Source organism: Aptenodytes patagonicus, chromosome 2 (assembly GCF_965638725.1).
Source record: "Aptenodytes patagonicus chromosome 2, bAptPat1.pri.cur, whole genome shotgun sequence".
NCBI classification, from domain to species: domain Eukaryota; kingdom Metazoa; phylum Chordata; class Aves; order Sphenisciformes; family Spheniscidae; genus Aptenodytes; species Aptenodytes patagonicus.
Window position 1 is genome coordinate 162,754,944 of NC_134950.1, and position 20,100 is coordinate 162,775,043.

Consider the following 20,100-nt stretch of genomic DNA (forward strand, 5'->3'; position numbering starts at 1 on the left):
AAAAATATAAAAAATTCAGCACGAAGTAGAAGTTTTTTTCTTATTCCAAGTAGCTAGATAATGTTAAGAAAAAACGATGAAGACCCTCAAGGTTTTTCTGAAATAATCTACAGTTTTCTTAAAAAAAAATCTCTCATCTATATCCTTGCAGTGGAAACCTAACATCAAAGAACTAAAATGCTCAGTCTGCTTGGCATTTTAATGGCTAGAAGGACTTTTTTTTTTTTTTTTACACAGAAATTTGGAAATCTGAAGTGAATCTTCAGATTTAAACTGGGGAATACACTAGGTATCGGAAGATACTTTACAGAGGGGGTGCCAGTATTTACTCTTCTTTCCCAAAGTCATACTGGAGACGTATGTGGGCCAAGAACAATATCCCTGTCTAAATTTATTCTCTACCACTACTTAGAGATAAACATTTGCATGGCAGCTCCTCCAGCTACGAAGATGCTACGGACCTGTCCTCCTCCTGCCTAGCACCAATTATACCGAGCTTTTTGAACACTGCACATCGTTGCATCATACAGTATATGTGCCACATCAGTTGCTAACATTGTGATGAACCAACGTGTTACACGACCAACTTGAATTACGTGTAAAACCAAAATATCCCAAACTTTTGAGAACAATATTACACGACAGACCTAATTTGTACTGGTACAGCACAATGGAACAAACCTAGAAACCCCATGCCTTGGTCTGACAGTGCACTGTATTTCCCCTCAAAAGTTAAAGGACAGAGGTTTTTTTTTTTTTTAATAAAAAAAAAGTAGAACATTCTACTAAAATACCACAGATCATATGGCCAATCCAATCTTTTAGTCAAGGCAAAATATGATTAGTTATAAAGTGAATTCTCCAGTGCTACAAGATGAAAACAAAATAATTTGGGGGAAAAAAGTTGGCTCCATATAATCACCTACTGGAGTTGCCTATTAAAATCATTATAAAATTATGGTAATAAAAACTGTGAACAAATAATACACAGATCAGGATATATGTATTGACTTACTAGCATCTTTATAAAAATTTGAAGATATACACAAAAACACATCAACATTTATGGAACTGTATCCATTAAACTTAGATAAGACAACACAAAAAACTAACAAGTAGCTAAGATGTGGTTGACTGTAAGCATTTTGAGTAACATTTTAATTTTAAAAGGTCAATATTTACATATTACATTAAATGCCTTTTTTTTTTTTGCATTTTGCATCGTATTTTGAATGCATGATAAAGAAAGAACAAGATAATGGTTGCAACAGATCTTCCAAGAAAGTTAACTTAAGATGCTCAGATTTAACTATGTGCTGAAAGAGAACATGGCAAGAACACGTCCGTCTAGCTTTACCTCTACTTCCTTTGGGTTTTTTTGGGAGGAGACAACAAATGGATCTAGAAGAGCTGTATCATCCAAACTGATCATTGCCAAGAGATCCACTTTTAAGTTAGGATTTGAGAACTAACAAAACACAAACATTTTAACAAACGGCTCACCTAATTGCTACTTTTGCTACTGAGTTTAAGATATTAGAGAGATATGGTGACAACAAAGGGTGTGAGTATGTATGTATGTGTATAATAAAATGCATATAGACATACATACATATAGTAAGTTTACATATAGTCAGATACCCAGGTACTGCAATAAGCAGCTAAAATCACCACCAGCGATCCGCCCGTACTCTGTCTATGCACAAGCAATAATCTACTGCAACTGCCATTAAAGAGGATGCATCTAGTCATTAAACAGGCATTGCTTACATTGCCTCCTACATTTAAACAGATCTGAGGCGATTTCATGTCTTTATTCCAAAGCCACACGTTTGTCTCAAAAATTTTTTTTAAAAAACCCAACTGAATAAAAATTGTTAAAACTTAAGTTGGCTGAACCTCAGCCTCTTTGGGATGGATTCAAAACCCAAAGCAGGAGCGTTTCTACAAACTTCTTTGACTTTTGAATCAAACCCATATTCTTAGGCTCCAAGAAACCCTCTAACCCCAATAACGTTTGCTTCTGACAGGACAGCTGATCAACTGCAGATGTTCCTACTGCTGAACTCAGCTGCTGGCCTGTCTGGCATTTGCATCTAACCCAGATTTCCAGACACGCACTATTATCGCTCCACGCCGAGATGCCTTCCCATCCTTCTCATTGCGGAGAAGCTGCTCCCTAACAGTGGGATGAATAACTGTTTAATGACTTGTGTTAAAGGTAAGCGTTTATTTCTTAAAAATAAAAATTACATAACCTGAGGAGGCAGCGTAGGGGTCCTACTGCTCACGGTGTGAGGAGTTAAACAGCACGTGGCAGAGCCAGTCACTGCGATCAGCTCGCAAGAGTCTTCGGGGTCGGCTCCCACTGGGCACTTCCTACCTGCGGCTCATTCTCTGTCCTGCGCTTGGGTCTTACCCTGAAGCACTAATAGCGCTTTATGTATAGTAATTGTGCTGGATATTATTAAGTATTATGCATAAATGGGGAACTAACACAGAAGGGTGTAAAACTCACTTCCATGCAAAAATTCTCATGATGTTACTGTGTCTCGTCACTAAGTTGTAAATGGGCTTAGAGTATTCTTTACATTTTTTCCCAGTGCAATATTTCCAAAGTACCACATTATTCTCTATTATTTCAATGAACAAAGAGCTGTTCTATCTAGAAGACTTTTGACAGTATTTATTATTCAACCATTATTTTTGGTAACTTCTACTTAATTGAAAATCTGGACCAAAACTGTTAAGAAAGCCAGTTAAGTCTTTGACTTGGTTACCAGTAAATCTTCAAAAAAAAAAAAATCTGTGCTACTATAAACTTGCTTAGTTCATCCTTCCACGCTTGGCATGCCTATTTTGGACCCCATTCACAGCTGCTGCATTACATACCAATAGTGTTCTTCTGCGGTCACTCAGGTAACAAACCTATACGGTTTCTGTAAGTCCACCCATTCAAATTGTAGGTGGAGTGCTTAAGAGTACTCCTAAAATAAAGGATGAAGCAAAAGCTCACAGTCTAAAAACTAAGGAAGTGTTCATAAAAACTGGAGTCCAATATAAAGATGACATTTTAATAAGTTTATTCATAAGTAACTGAAAAAATTGTTCCTTTGGCAACACCATCTAGATGGTTCTAACCAAAAGGAAACATTATGGATTTTACTTTGAATAACATATAAGGTCCTTAATGTTTGCACGTTATTTTTGGGAACTGCCACGTTCACCAGCAGATTCACAATGTCCTAATAGACCTGTATTTATCGGGAACAACACATCAAACCAAGTCCTTTCAGTTATGGGTTTCTGATGGTTCAGCATTAATCACAAAATAAATCTCAAAGAAAAAAAACTAATCAAAATAAAGCATAAGGCAATCATGAAACGCTAGCCCAAAAGAACTATTAGGAATGCGTCACTCTTCCTGTGTAACATTTTCGAAGTGAGCCACTAAATATTTCTTTTTCCTTGTATCTGGCAACGTCATTTAAAACAACCTAGTTACAACTTGGAGTTCACTACCCCACGATGCTACTGAAGGGCAAAGATCCTTGTTTTTAAAAACCAAGGGAAAATACAGCAATGTTATTCCTACACAGGGTTTTATGGAATAAGTGGAGTTGGAAGGAGAAGATGGAAGTCTGTGTCGGAATAGAAAAACGCAAAGACAGACTTAACATATTTACAAAGATCAAAACTACAATTTTCCAGTGTCACCTCCAAAGCTTCTCAGCATACCGCTATTCAGTGAAGTAGACCACGTTTAAATCTATGCAAGAATACCTTCTGTGCTTTCAGATATACAACATAACTAATGTGTTTTGTTTAGAAAAGTGAGTTTTCATTCAAATACCTCGCACTGAAGATAAGAGCAACCATTATCAAATATTCTTTGCTATGAAGAAAGTTTTTAAATCTTTCAATGTAAACGTTCTCCCTCAAGTCACTGTGGTCACACAGTAGGATCTTGAAGAACAGTGTCTACATGCATTGAAAGCATTTTGAAAAAAAAAAAAATCTGTAGTTCCACGTGGTTACAACAGAACGTGAACAAACCGAACAGAAATTCCACCTTTGCAGAGCCTCTCAAGTTCAGCTCTTCCGGAGGACATCTTGCTGCTTTCTGTAGTTCAACATAGCAATTAAAGACTAAGCTGAAAGGTTTCACGACCCGATGGTTTTGCCACTGTGTCTTGTGTAGCTCCACAGTACGCTTCTGTTAGTGTCAGGGTTTCTCTCAGCAGACATCACTCAACTATCAGTGCCACGTTTATGTGGGACAGATCTATCATGTGCCTGTTAAAAGTTAAAAGAAATTTAAACCTGGTACTCAAAGTGATTCTAGGGGTGGAAAACAGACAAAGAGGTTCTATGAAGGTCACTAATAGACAGACGCTTGATTGGCTTAAGAGAAACACTGAGCAGAGGAGACTGATTTAATCTTTTGAAGGGAGGGAAGGAACCGAGGCGGCAGCAGCGCTTAATTATTTACCTGTGGAATTTCTGTTGAAATGCTAAAGCATGTGCTGGCTCCTTAAATTTTGCTATGGCTTTCCGTTGTTGAGGAAGCATCTGTAAACTCTGCAGAGACAAAAAGCCAAAATACATTTTTAGTATTCACTTAAAGATCCCTTTAAAGTAATTTTGCATCAAACCCATTGAAATCTTGTCATATTTCTTTTCTCAGAAACACTTATTGGTGTCCAGGGAATGGAAAGAGACTTCTGAGACTGCAGTCAAGGACCCAGCTGAAGGCGTTTGAGCTGGTGCATTAAGCAACTGTATTAAACAGGAAAACCCAGACCATCACTGGTTAAGCAAAGGCAACAGCTCTTCAATTCAATCCATGCAGATGAACCAATCCCTGCAGCCAAACTCCCACCAACTGAATGAGAAACATTCAACTGGGCAGAGCTCAACTTCACACACAAGCGCCTGGGAGTCATTCACCTGATGTACATTAAAGGATCAGGGCTTTCCACAGGTTAAACAGGACAGAAACAGGAAAAAAGTGTTAGGTTTTGATTGCTAGACTGGATATCCTCACACTATTTTAACAAAAACAAGTGGCTAACTTTTGACAGACACCAACAACCACATGACCCTGGTGAGGCGGCTTAGGTTACCACTTCCAAGTCCTCCTAGTAATGGTAAACCTTGCAACACACATCTACCCAGACAAGTCCGTAGGATATGTGCTTCCCATATCATGAGAGCAACATTTCACAATGCTGTAACTATCAAAAAAACCCTGTGTAGTATTGAGGTCTCCAAAACTATAGCATGCCTCAGCCAGGGCTTTGGAGAACTCATGTCCTTGCTCCCTGTTGCAGCAGAAAAAGTCCAGGCAACGCCAAGATGATCCCAGAGAGCTGTCCTGTGATTCCAGTATCTCACAGCAGGTTTTGGATGTTTAATGGCCTATGCTGCAGCACATTAAAGACAGAATTGTTCTGATTCAGCATCCAGTTTCCAGTTGTTCTTATGGCTTTGGATGCAAAATTAAAGAATTCCTAATGTCCCTCTTCTCTGTGCGTAAGTTTCTACATAAAGCAAATCCAATTTCATACTGAGCTTTATTTTTTTTTATATATATATATATATATGTACACACACACACATATATATAGGAACCTTAAAACTTTTCTAGATTTCATTATAACCTTCTGGTGGTTACGTATAAACGTAATTCTCTGCTCCTGCACCTCGCCTGGAACTCAGCAGCATCCCCCCACGTTTGGATGATTCCAGCACTGATGGTCAGTCTCCAGGATTTTAAATTTCACCTGCAAAAACTCTGTATCATCGTCTAGACTATTAAAAAAAGGCACTACATATCTTTACACAAACAACTATTCCTTGGGAAACTACGTACAACCCCACTCATTGACACATTTTAAGGGTGACATACTTTGAGATCTCTCAGTGAAAGAATTTTTAATTCAACTAATGTGTTCCCTGTTCATTCAATCTAATGCATTTTAAGCAAGATGTCAAATGCCTAGATGAAATTTGCTATTAAAATTGCCTACTTATATCTTTTGAACAGGTAAGACTCTCATTGATAAGATGCTTATTTAACAAGAGCCATGGCACCTTATAGTCATATTTCTTCATTTCTAAGCCTGACAATTCAGCTTGAGGCTCTTCCTGTAACTTACTTATCTGTGATTTTCAAGTCATTAATTTTGGCAGTAGCTACCTTGCACCTTCTTGTAATTGACAGGAACTTCCCTCTTGCCAGGAAAACCACAGAAGTTTAATATTTCCGTCACTCCTGTGATTTCAAAGTGAAAGCTGAGGAAAAGTTAAAGGATTCAGCAAACTTGATAAACTTCAGTGGGTTATTTGCACTGTATAGTTTTTGGAAAGCTGCTACAAGGGAAAGGTTTAGCTAAGTCACTTAGTTTCTGACCTGGTAGGAATGGGATTTACCTTTAAAAAAACAAAACACTTGGCACATGATTTTTGTTGGTTGTTTTTTTTTTTTAATCGGGTTAAAGCACATTTTACCAACAAGAATACAGTCACACTGCACAAAGTACCAATAAAAGACCTTGAACAAAGCTCAGTTCTCCTGGAGGTTATCTGCTGGAGTGGGTGAAGGAGGTGCTGAAGTTTGTGTTCTCCTCCCTGACTGATGTCTCTTTATTATGATTTATACAACTGTATCTAATACACATTCTTTTGACACCACTTTTCTGGCTAGAAAAGGACTAAAGACTAAGTAAGTCCTAGTACTAAGGACTAAGTTTTGAAGACTAAGAATTAATCACAGCCATTAAATAATGAGATTCAGAAACAGGAGACTTGTAAGAGTTAAAAAAAAATCTCTGAATTGCAATTAAAAAAAAAGAAATCAAGAGAAGTAAATCTGGCTCTTTTGTTCCTTTCAAAGAACTTGAAACTTTTAATATGAGAAAAACCTGTTTGAATCACTGGAAGGACAAATATTTCAGAGAACAGTGGGACAAGAGGAGTGGGAAAAGAACCCCAGAGACACATCCCTTCGGCTGTACCCTGCACGTCCTGCTGTCACCTGCTTCTCTCCCCTCTCCTGAACCATTTCCAGCCCTCCTGCAGACAACTGATCCTCACAACAACGTCAGGTCTCGCTCAACTACCGCAGGAGCTTCTCCCAATGCTTTATGCTCCAGACCCCTGTTGTGATCAATTGGAGAAGCTGCATTTAGTGACTTTTTCCACAATAATTGAGCTATTATTGTATTAATATTCTTGAGATGCACAAAAGGAAAATGTGGTTTTGCGGTTTATACACCAATAGTGATAAATTATTAAGAAGCTGCTCGGTAATTAGCATATACAAAAATTGACTAAAGGAAGACATTCTGGTATAGTGCAGACTTATTAGCGAAATTAGGCAAAGTATCTAAATCTTACAGACAACTTATTTATACTTTCATATGAATTAATAAAGTTAATTGACTGACTAGTTTGGATATTATGTCACAGCCTGTTCTTACCGCCTTATTTTCCAAAACAAAAAAAATGCAATCAAAACACTAAATATATTTTAATTTTAATACTCAATTGCTTTGGCAACACAAGGCATCAATTCTTGGGTAAGTCCATTAAAAAAAAATCTTTACCAGATTTAATTTCACTTGTCAATACAGACAACAGTGGAAACAAAAAGCCAATCCATCTGATCCTTCACTGAACTGCCTAAACATCACCCATTACACAGCCCAGGAGCAAGGCAGTAACTTCTAGCATCAGGGTCTTCTCAACTTCTCAGCAGTTACACATGCCCATGCTTTAACAAGAGAGAGAATTAAGGACTGCAAAACAAAAGGATAAACTAATGCTACACAAACGATACTTCTCCAGTTGGAAACTGTCCAAAAAATTTTAATTCAAATGGTTTTAATACAAATTCTCAGCCTCCACTTGTAACAAGAAGAAAAAGACAATTACTAAACTAAGTTTGACAATATGACCACCATGGCCTGATATACCACCGCAAATATCTTTGCTGACAAAGACTTTTAATATCTCAACATAAATCGTGATCTACATTGTGTTTTCAAACAAATCCTCGTCTATCATGCCTTGCAAGTATGAACATTATTCATCCTGCTAACAAAGATCTCTTGAAAATTTATGTTCTGATTTTGGGACAGTATCTACTTACTTGCATTACTATTTAAACCCCAAGTTTTATGCTTAACAACATTGATTGCCAGGCACAGAACAAGTAGGTACGATTTTGCCAGAGTGTGTAGGTCCTGAGCTGCTGCTATCCCCCCCTGAGCAGACGGGTGATCGGCCGGGCATACAAACTAGTGTTCCACGTCAGTGGAAACCTGAAGTTAAATAACTGCATACTCATCCTACTGGATTATTTCTGTCCCCTTGAATTCGGGACCATATGCAGTTTAGAGCTGATCCTGCATTTAGATGATGTTAACAGTGACAGTCTGAAGAAAACATTTTTTTGTGTAACCTGTGGAATTTTATTAGCTCAAAATGTTGTTCAAGGTATTATCTTAAAGACTTACTTCACCAGCTTCTGCTTTTGTTGATTCCAAATACACGTGCTAGGAAAATATATACAAAATTAATTGATTTTGCATATCTTAATCATGCTACCTTGCTAGTTTAACACACTTAAATTTTTTCACCTTTTTTGAATAATTTGGCAGCCATTTTTTTCAGTGATAACATTCAGTATTTCTAGCATCCATAACATTCTCCGATAGTTTGAGTGCTCGCACATTCACTACAAGGTGATCTTGAAAGAACCTCCTAGAAAGCTATTATTTTTAATCATGCTCTTTCACCAATCAGACTATCCACTGTATTAGTCAGCTTACTTGTAAAGAATACTTTAGTAAGTTTCCAGAATTATTGGTACCACTGTCTAATGTATTTCATTAATGTAAAAACCCATACATGTGCAAGCATTCACCTTTCATTTTTGAAGTAAAACCTCAAGTACTGCATTAGCTATCGTAGAGCTTGCACAAAAATAGATGCTCATCTATAATGTTTTCAGTATTATTTTTGTTTCCCCACAATATATCTACCTTGTATTTCCAACACAATACTGTACATCAGGATAGATTTAAACTTTCGTGATTTCTTTCCATACTGCTTAACTACTTCTGGAGAAGATGTTATAACAAGTTAAACAAAAGTTTCACTGAACAAAAGCTCTTCTTGCATGATTCTCTATATAACTAAATCAACTAATGTAGTATTTGTACATTTTTGTCTATTGACCTTGTTTACTTTTGAAGTTAATGACATTTATTTGAAATTACTACATGTTCAGAGATGAGGCTTTTTTTAGTTAATACTTAATATCATGAAGAGACACTACATGATTTTAAAGGAAGCAGTTAAGTCTTATTTTTGGACTACCGACCTCAATGGCTGCTAAAACTTCCATGTGAAGCATGAAATTATAGATGTCTCTCCTACAAATCACCATATGAGAAGCCTTGAAGCAAGAGCCGACTATAACAGCAAGAAGCTGGGAAGATCATTGCCAAAGTAAGGTGAGAAAAAACACAGATCGGGGGGGGATCCTCAGTGTGTGACAATTAGTAGGAAGCACAACAATTTTTAACCCTGATGAAAATACTTCTGCTCGACAATCTTTAATATGGGCAAGATTTACAAAATTCTAGTTTGCTCAGAAAAGGTTTTGCCCATCATTTGAACCAACGAAGACAAATGGACCTACAGCAAGTCTCTGCAAAAATATCAGTCCCTCATGACAAGTGCTAACCCTCCTGGAACACCGCATTTCCAAAAATGCCACAAGGATTGCTATAGGCGACCGTGCCAGTGACTGGTTCCAGGTTCAAGTCCTTAACAGCTAGCGCTATGGCTGACAACTGAGTACCATAACACAAATGTCTTGCATACTGTTGGTGGTAAGTTGTTTTTTTTTCCTTACAAAATCCTTCTGGTTTATACTTTAAGGCTTGAGTAATACCCTACTAAATGCATAACTATATGTTAGACACAGACACATTCGAATCTATGTTAAATCCTTTCAATAATGGTCAGATACAGTAAGTACCACAGATTAACAGCGTTTCTGAAAAAGTAATTCTGTGTGTTGGTTTTAGACCTGAGGTAGTATCAAAAATAAGCTAAGAGCATTGGACAGGTCTTCATATAGTACTAATGACAGCTGTCCTCTCATTTTCAAAGAACACGTAATACTAAAGTAATCCTTAGTCTTACAATCTCCGTTAGAATGATAAACATGTGAGTCTATCTTTCCCAAAGTACCATGCCTCATAAGGAATTTGATCTGAATTTAGTATTATCCAGTTACCTACTGATTTTGAAAGGCTGGTCAGGGGAGGCAGGGAATGGCCAGCCATGCAGCACTGCCTCTGGAGACGAGCTGGTTCTACCAAGCATCACTTGACTTCCCATTTAACGGGAGGACAGTCACGTTTCCTCCGCAGGAGGTTTCCCTGTTGCCACACTGTGCCCCACTAGAATCTCCTTCTATCGTGAATTCCTAAACTGAAATATCACAATCCTTCCAAATGCCACAGCTCTGAGAAAACAACTTCATTCACATCTTCTCTTAAAGTTGACCAAGTCAGACGCTCACCAGAGGATGAAAACCCCTTCCTGGATCTGCTCAGGTGTAAAGGATTGACAATACACACAATAGCTTCCAGGGGATTTCAAATGACTGCTTACTTTATGGATTCGGGCGTACAGATCTACCGTACAGCACTTCCCGAGATCAACCTGAGATCAGATATTCTGGGCATGTTCCCATTTGACTCTGGAGAAGAGAGATTACCTTCTGACACATTCCCAGCATTAAAAATAAAAAAAATGGTTTAGGCTGAGCAGCAGTATTTTATATGGAAAGGATTTAGGTAGCATAGAGCTCATACTGATCTTGATTATCTCCTTTTTCTGCCTCCTTAGGCACTGCTGTGAGAAGATGTAGATCTTGTGTTGAATGAAATATGCAATAAAACCAATATTTCATGATCACTCATGCTTTTGATTGAGAGTTCGCTTACAACTGTTTTAAAACACCCTATTTAATTCACCAACTTAAAAAAAATCAGCAGCTCTGGCTTTTTCTGCAACTGAACTACTACCAGTGACTAAAGCACGAATATCATAAAAGGACCATTCCCTCTGCAGACGTTTCTTTAAGCCTGCAGACCTACACTGCCCTCAAATTTCTCCTTTACACATGGTCTGTAATTAAATCTACACTTTTACAGTATCAGTGAAAATAATATTGAAATAGCCTGTATGATAATAATAGCACAATAATCTCTAGCTAAACTTCACTGCAAAACAAAGAGCCTTGAGACAAGCAGCAGGACATCCATGAGTAGAAAGCAAGAGATCTCTGGCAGAAAGCAAACATCTTTGACACCAAAACTCTCAGAGGTTACACAGAGAGGAAGAAGTTAAAAGGGAGGTAACAGAGCATTGGGAGATGAAACCAAGCAGGCAAGAGTGAGACTGGAGCAAGCACTCATTTCAATTATAGGAGACACACGGGAAATAAAGGTTTCCTCCTTTACTTAATTTCTTTCACTGAAGCAAATGGATTACCTAGTAGACTGTACATTCAGTTCATCAGTGAGTTTGGGACTAGGAGTGGCAATCCATACGAAACTGCTAAAAAAGGGTCTAGGCAAAAAGAAAGTGTAAACTTTCCTAACCAACATCATCTCCAGTGTGTGATCCAACCTGCTCTGCAACAAGTCAAATAGCAGCACAGCAGGCACTTTCTAAAAAGAAAGATCGGATTCTATTTATTCTTCCCTCCCATCAATAAATGCAGACAGATTTTTATTATCGTCACAGTCTCCTGACACCTGAAGCATCTTTCCTGGGAGCAGCACTTCCTAGCCATTACCAACAGGAATAGAGGCTGGGACAGAACGTATTTATTTCATCCTCAGCTGTTGCAACTGATCTCTTCCACCTTCTGTCCCTCCTTCCTGCTCTTCTGCCACCTTTGACTTCCTACTATCCGCCTTTACAAGTGCTCAGCTTTCCATCTCCATATGCAAGATGAGAAGAAGGGATCTTCTCCTATCATTGAGATGGGCGTCTCTAGCTCACATACTGCTCCACAGCAGGGCTGAACTGGACAGGCTCATTACAGAGCTGCTCTTCTCTTCCCCCAGCCCCAAGGATGGAGCCGGACTGCCCATGTCTTCTCCCACAGTCGATGGAGCTGGCAAAAACTCTTGGCTGAAAATGTTTTTACAGGTAGGAAGACTACACAGGTCACCACACCAGCCCTGCGCGCTTTGTCTGCCATGTCACACGGAGAACCGCCCTGTTGATCCTGGAGGAGCACTCATGTTCTGGGCACGCTCATCATTGCCACTGATAAGCCTTTAAACTAAAAATAAATGTCGATTTTGAATACAGTGTCAGTGCAGATAGCTGCCTTTACCCTAACTGAGCACTAGGTAGCACTGTCACACTAAGAAAGTGAAGAGAAGCACATCAACATGAAAATTATATTTCCCTTCTGAGACCAGAAAAGAAAGGACTGCGTTATCAGAGTAAAATGCGTATTTGTAGAACTACTCAAAATACACCTACAATCGCAGCACTCATCACCTCTGATACACAACAGTGGAGTTTTTTTGAGATTTTCTTCCCCACCCCCCCTTTTTTTTTTTAACATCAGAATTTATGATCTTAAGTCTTCACAAAGCAATACTGAGATTTTGCACTGATGTTTTATGTTTGCAACCATTTGATGTAAGAAAATACGATTAAAGATGATGATGGAACACCACCACAGAACGATCACTCAGTGGTCAAGTTATCTGGAGATCTAGCAAATGATCCCCTCTACCTGCCACCACCCTAAAAAAAAAAAATATCTGAAGGTGGCAATAACTAGCTGAACATAAATCTCTTTAGACAGTATAGACATTAAACCCGGATTCAAGAGCACCAAAAAAACCACACTGGGTTTTTCATGACCTTTGCAACTTATTAGTAATCTACTTTAGTAAGTGGTTCTGGATGGATGTGTACGGATTGTCACTGCTCCAGCACGGTCCCCAGGAGGCTCTATTTTGGTGGTGTGCTCAGAAATCCTCTGCACTTTCCAACACTTCGAAATGCATAATTTTATTTATAGTATGTAATTATTTTAGATTCAGCACTCAGATTTTATTGCAGCTATATTATTTGTACCTGAAAGCTTATCCACTCCAGAAAGAGTCTGACAGCAAACCGTATGTTGAAAGGAAGTACTTTTCCTGCTAATTTAAATGTGTTTGAGTTGTAAAATGCAGCTATGACTAAGGGGCTGTTTCTGGAGCCCCATAGATTTTCTTCTATTCAGTATCTTGAGAATCTTAATGGTATTTTTTTTCCTCCTACGTTAATAACAGAACAGCTTTAATGAAGCAAGGATGAGAATTGAAGAGTCTTCAGTGATTAGGCAACAGAGGGTATTTCAAAGCTCATACACGGGAAAAGATAATTTTCTCCATTTCTAGTGTACGGAAGGGAAAAAATGGTAAGTTTCCAACTTCAACCGTAAAAGTCTCCCTCACCTTCTCTTATGCATGTCCAGCTATTCCCAAACCCTGACTCACAGAACCATCACCTCAATGCAAGCTGATGGTAAAGCTAGGAGCATTGGATATCAAATTGAGGGAAATTTTCAACTTCCCTTCCCAAGGTTCGTGCAAGGTAGTTGTACCTTGATAGTGATACTGATATAAAAAAACTAAAAATAAAAATCCAACCCTTTTGTACCCAGAAAAACAAAGTAATCTTTTCCTCCCCAATTCACCCTGTTGATAAACTATAGACTTTTTCCATAAATACGCTAAAACTTTCTGTTATGCCAGCGAAGATCCTCTGTCCAAGACTGAGAAAACACATGCAGGATATGCATACTGCAACAAAATCAGGAGCTAAACTATATATTTGAAAACAGGAGCTGGTGTGGGATCAATTGCTCTACAGATGCACCAGTATGGAAGGTGCAGATTAAGCAGAGTTCCTGTACCAGGTGGGACAAATGCTCGTGACCTATTCTTGTCAAAGAGCAGAGAGATCATTGGGAAGTATTTCTTCTGAGCTATGCCTCAGTGCTGTCATTCCCAAGTTCATGTCTTGACTGCAGCAGAGATTGATTCACAAGAGGCAATATTCAGATTTATCAGCTGCGTTTGCACATCCCTTTGAAGCAAGATGCTTGCTTACCATTAGAGGCCTATGTCCTACAGTTTGGGAATCTTTACCTTAAACCAGGGATTTGGTGTTGGATAATCAGCATGTATCATTTCGAGACATCATCCAGGCAGGGAAATAACTTCTTAAGTTCTGATTCAGATTTGAAAGGTCTTTTACAATAGCGAAAAATAAGCATGAGTTTGACACACATCCTCTACCCCCCGCGATAAATACAATTCAAGAAACTAACGTCTCAGAGTTCAGCTCATTAAGGAAAGTTTTGCTGAATATACTCAACAGCTAAAGACAGGATATACCACATCTTAAAGATGGAGTCAGCTACAACTGACTCACCTTCCCTTCCTCTCACTGTCTCTTGAACTCCATCTGAATCACCTAAAAATCTAGGCATCTTGCTTAATTTCTAAAAAAGCAGCTAGAATTTCTCACCTTGCTGTTTGCTCACAACAGGCATCTCCCCAAATCCCTCCTATTTCAGTTCATCAAGCTGCAACACTTCATCTTAGAAGATCAGAGCTCTGCACTACCCGAGATCTCTTTGCTCTGGTCATGGCCATTACCTGGCCTTGCTTCTCCGTTATTGTCCCCATGCGTGAAATCCCCAAAGCCCACCTGGCAAGGAACCCTTCCATTCACTGCTTGGCTCTCTTCAGTGGCTCACTTCTGCACTTCTCATTGCAAGTCACTTATACGAAATGCATTTTCAAGGAAGAATGAGGAAATAACCAAGTAGAGTACCCCTTCTCTGTCACAGCCTCCCGACCACTTCCAGTTGCAGGGGAATTTGTACAGCACTGAGCACAAACACTAGTGAAAACATTAACTTACAGCCACAAGAAAATCCACTCGTGCACTCCAGGATTTTGACCTCTTTCAAAATCCAGCACCATCTGTATAGAAGTGATTACTGTGAACAGGGACAACACAGATTTTCAAACATTTTGTTTTCAGTTCTTGCCTCACAAGGCACTTAAAATTGCTGCTGCCTCTTCCTCATTTGGTGTGTGGTACCACACTTCTGTGGTACATCACTTCTGTGGTACATCACGGTACCATGAAAAAAAAACCCCAAACCAAAGAGAGATAAATATCGCATACGGTGGTCCCAGTCTCATATTCTTCCTACAAAAGGATCACTTCTCCCCTGCATATCTCGCTATCCACACTTGTGAAACATCAGTCTCAAAGAAGCCAGGAAACTTCTAGCCTTCTACAAGTCAGATTTGAAATTCAAGTGCAGAATTACCACAAAAACCTTCTGCATCGTTAGCTAAATTCAAGCATCTCTTTCAAGTACGACTTCTAGATCTCTGATCAGGTGAAAATAGACGATGATTTAGAAACCGTAATTTCCAAAGGTACAGCTGATGCTGCTGCAAGAATGCAAGTTCTGTAGGGCACAGGGATGTATCAAATCCCACTGGAAAATTAGTTATCAATTTTTTCCTATAAGCACACCCTTCTAAATTGGTCTGTGATATTGAATTAAGAGACCAGAGTTTGGAGTTTGCTATGAAACAGCAAGGACTGAATAAATTTTTTAGCACATTCTCAATAACTTCTCTCAACTGTGAGTATTTCCTAGCAGGGTTTCTATTAATCTTCTAATATTCTCATGCAAGATTTAGCAAGTAAACACTGAATAAATGTGCTTTGGAACTGTATGAATAATTTCCTAGAGTACTACAGAACATGAAGGGACAAAGTATTTTGTGAGAGTATTTTTGCTTTCACAAACAAATTAAACCTCTCTGAATTGATGATGTAAATAATTCAGCATTATTCCATTTACTAAACTGGGAAGAACTGAGGCAGAGTGTACATCTTTAGGAGAGCAGTGTGTTTTGCAACAGAGAGATGATCCCAAAGAATTCTCACAGAATAGTTCCAATTCATGCATTGCATCTGTCAGAAAACATTGATCCTGTCAAAAGGAGCACCCAAAGCTGAAAAAAATGAAGGAAAAAATTCTCCTAATCAGTATGTTTCATTATTCATTGACTGGTATTTTCAAAGGTACTAACTGTAAGTCAGACAGGGCCTCCTAAGCCCTTCAGTGCTTTGAAAACCTCCTGTTTTCCTAAAGTCAGTTTAACTGATACATCAGTTCCAGGAGGCAGTTTACAACAGAAGCTTCAGTGTGTGCATGTTAGTTATAACCTTGCTCACAGGCCCCTCCTAAAGAGAACTTTCTAAAAAAAAAAAAAAAAAAAAAAAAAGATAAAGAAAATCCTTCAAAAGGAGACTGTTTTCATCTGAAAAGGTAAATGGTGCTACATGGCACAAAATCTCCACTGAGTAGTGGTCATTAAGTGCTCTTACCCCAGGACTGCAATGACAGGAATAGGTAAAGGTCAAAAAAAGAGGGTAGGTGCAAATCAACAATAAAACCAAGGACAGCAGCCAAAAATATATTTGCTTTGATATGATCATTTGGCTTAAACAACCTCACAGAATGGACATGCTTGTGTGGTCTAAGAAAATAGCACAGATAGTACAAGAACTCCAAAATGAAGGAGACACTTTTGCAGCAGGAACGTGATGGTTAGCAAAATCCTACCATACCTCCCATGCCGCAATATCATCACGTGCTTGTGTCTGCTACCAGGTGTAGCGTGCGTGGGTGGGGGTGCCTTCAAACATAAATTACCAATAAACATACATTGTATTTAGTGTCAGGGAATTAATTGAGCTTTCTGGAATGAAAGCCTTTTGGCACAAAAATGATAAACTGAGGTTGACCTACCTGAATGGGTCCCACTGACATCAGCAGGTTTTTCAGTTGGACATCAGTAGTTGATGAAGAAAGCCCTTCAACTGACACAATACAGGGCTGAGGTTTGCACTCCACCACTCGCAGGTTCTGTTTATTTGGCATCAAGCGTCCTCGGCCCATCTGGCCTGCTACTCCTCTGCCTCTGCCGTGCATAATGACCTGCCAACAACAAAAGTAACAGTATTTTGATTTACTTACCTAGTGCTTCTGCTCATTGCATTTGACAGATGATACAAAAGTTGGAGATTTACTTAAAGACTTGATTAAAGTACGCATTGATTTAAAACAGCTTGCTGCTGTTTGCTGATTTGAAAGGCCACTTATTAACATATTCATCCACTGCATACACAAACCTCTTTTAGAAGGATAGCAAGTTATATATTGAGTTATAGATACTGCACTGAGGCTAAAAGCCTCAGCTTTAGCACGGATCGACCAAACAGTGGAGGGTCTCAGACCAAAATCTCTAACCTAGTTTTCAACACTGATCACATTAGCAGCATGCATTCAGCTCCTGTATTTTGAGTCTGGCCAAAAACCAACCAGTGATCCCTCTCCTTTTTCTCTTCTCAACCCACAGGTAAATTTAATGTACCCACAAGACCAGCGAACTGCTTCAGCTGCCTCCAGTATCTACTGCTACCAACTCTTGGGCTGTTATCAGGATGGAGTACTCGCATATGGTAAATAAAGCAATTTTTTTCAGTTTCTTTCCCCCAAATCCTGTAGGATCTGGCACCACAGTATCCTCTGGAGCAGGAAATGTGTGGATTTAATTCTTGTAAATTAAAGGTTGAACAGTTGGAGAGAGGAAAAATAACAATGAAACAGAGTAACAAACATTAAACAGAGTTAACACTTAACATTGAGTTAACACTCAACAGGGTTTCTTGATTCCTACTTGGAAAGCCTATGGAAGGTAACAACTTTTCACACACACCCCCATCAGCAAGGAAACTTTATCCTTGCATGAAGCAGGAAGATTATAGCCAACAGTTCAAAACCAAGAAATAACTTAAAAGCCAAAATACCAGCTATTTTCAGGGAGCGTGCCAGTTTGCAAATGCAGAGAAGGCACACACCAGTGCCACCCGAATCCTCTCCCTGCCTCCTCCCAGTGCACGATCAGTACGAACATTCAGTTACAAGATCACCAACTATATTGAGCAATACCAACTTTGAGGATCGACCGAAGAGCATCCTGAAACAGTCACTGTGTGCTCCTACATATTCAGGAAACTGCTGGAATAAAAGCTTAAGCACAACTTCAGAACAACTCTTGGTTTTAAAGCCAGAAAGCACGTTGGATACCATCTCCTACAGTAGCTATTTTGGGACGCACGCATTTCCCCCGGGGAGTACTGTGCTGGCCAGAAAGTCAGCAGATGAAACCACCTGGAGGCATCTCCAGTCTGTGCTGGGTACAAACAGGCCTCTCTAGATTAAAAGCTATATATGCAATTATGCATCTCCTGGGTCATGCAGCCCTGTGCTAGCAATTGACAAACAGAATGCTGGTTATTAATAGAGCAACACAGCTAGACAGTAAAACTTCTAGCAGCAATATGCATCTAAAAAATCACCTTTTTAGGTTGATGGATTCCCTGGATGTTTTTGACTCCTTGAGGAGCTGGTGAATGGATCTGTGCCTGCTGCTGTTGTTGGTGCTGCTGCTGTTGCATTCCCTTTGTCAATGTGACCTTCCGCACTGGCTGCTGTTTCGGCTCCAGGGGTTGTTGAGGCCGCTGGGGCTGGCCCTCTGGGTGAAAAAAGCCAGCATCCTCTCCCCCCTGCTGAAATCAACAACACAACAGGCGGCTCAATGTCCAGGCACTGCAAACCCTCGCCCTGAGCAACCTCCTGCCACATCCAGCTCGCTCAGCGCACAGAAAATGCCCATCGGTTTGCCTGCTAAAGCAAACCAGCAGCCGTGGCAAGCATGTGCAAGGGCTCAGCCTGGAAATTGTGCTTCAGCCTAAAATAAATCCATGGTATCTGAAGAACAGTTTATTTTGTTCAGGCTTTATTATAATTACAGTGTTCAATAATGTCTTTTCATATACAAAGCAGCAAGGCGTTTTCACTTCTCTTTCCAAATCACTCTTCCTTCCAGGGTTACATGTGAACTATGGTGTGTGTTATTTTTTCATGACTATATATATTTTTTTTTTTAAAAGAGAGACATACACATTGCAGAAGAAGGAGCAAAGAACTGTGAAGGCTGGAAGAACCACGCAAATACTCTGCTCATCTTTAAAACTCCAATCTCTCTTTAGTTAAAAACTGGTATTTATTTTGAAGCGCCTACTTATTCTGCCAACTTCTATACCAGCAGCCTTTGAGGAAGGAGACTGCTTAAAACACTGTCCATACTTGGAACAGTTCTTACCCAAAGTTTTTGTTTGTTTGTTATATAAAGCTCTTATTATAGATATTTATAATCACAATGACAATGAAACACCACCTTAGTGCCTCTCTCATCTGATGTAGCTCTTTCCACATCTCACAGTGCAATCAAGCACAATAAAAGCATAAGCTGAAATCAGTAAGAGACAAATTATTCCCTTCCACTGCCTCTACCCAAACAGTTCAGATTTTTCTACAGACAGGTGATTCTTGATTTTGTGTCCTGCTGTCCAGATCAGATCAATCACTGAAAAACATCCCATGGAGCAAGAGACAGCAGAGCCCGACAAAAGATCAGGTACTTTTGCATCTATAAAGCACATCATATTATTGCATGGTTTCAACTGCAGTATCTATACCTTGACTGGACTCCAACCTTAGAACTCAAATACTAGTGAACATTGTATCTGCAGGGGGAAGCCTTCATCTAAGTCCCTAACCAACCTCAGGTAACCCTGCAAAAGCTCTCAAACAGGAAGCATGTCTAAAGGAAAAAAAAAAAATTATGAAAGCATCTTTATTTACATAGAGTTTTTTCACCTTTCCTTAAATATTCACAAGTCAAAACTCCTTTTGCATCTGTAACATATGTCACAAACCAGAGGGTTTCATACTAACTGGCACGTTTCTTGCAGATAAGGAGACAAAATACAAGGTTGCAGAAGGAATAGCTTTATAGTCTAAGAGCAAGATTATCTTGATTGAGAATA

At 39.2% G+C, this 20,100-nt stretch overlaps 1 protein-coding gene across 4 annotated transcripts in view; it reads right to left on the reverse strand.

Annotated features, from left to right (window-relative positions):
* Positions 1-240: 240 nt before the first annotated feature.
* Positions 241-20,100, reverse strand: part of RBM33 (RNA binding motif protein 33) — a 104,958-nt gene continuing 85,098 nt past the window's right edge. For 2 of the 4 annotated variants that reach the window (XM_076331925.1, XM_076331922.1), the window contains exons 16-19: positions 18,568-18,777; positions 16,955-17,143; positions 4,493-4,581; positions 241-4,296 (exon numbers count right to left, since the gene is read on the reverse strand). In XM_076331925.1, the coding sequence (XP_076188040.1) occupies positions 4,248-4,296; positions 4,493-4,581; positions 16,955-17,143; positions 18,568-18,777 (537 nt within the window). In that variant the 3' untranslated portion in view covers positions 241-4,247. The remainder of the gene's footprint in view (positions 4,297-4,492; positions 4,582-16,954; positions 17,144-18,567; positions 18,778-20,100) is intronic. The other 2 variants (XM_076331924.1, XM_076331926.1) reach the window with 2 other exon arrangements.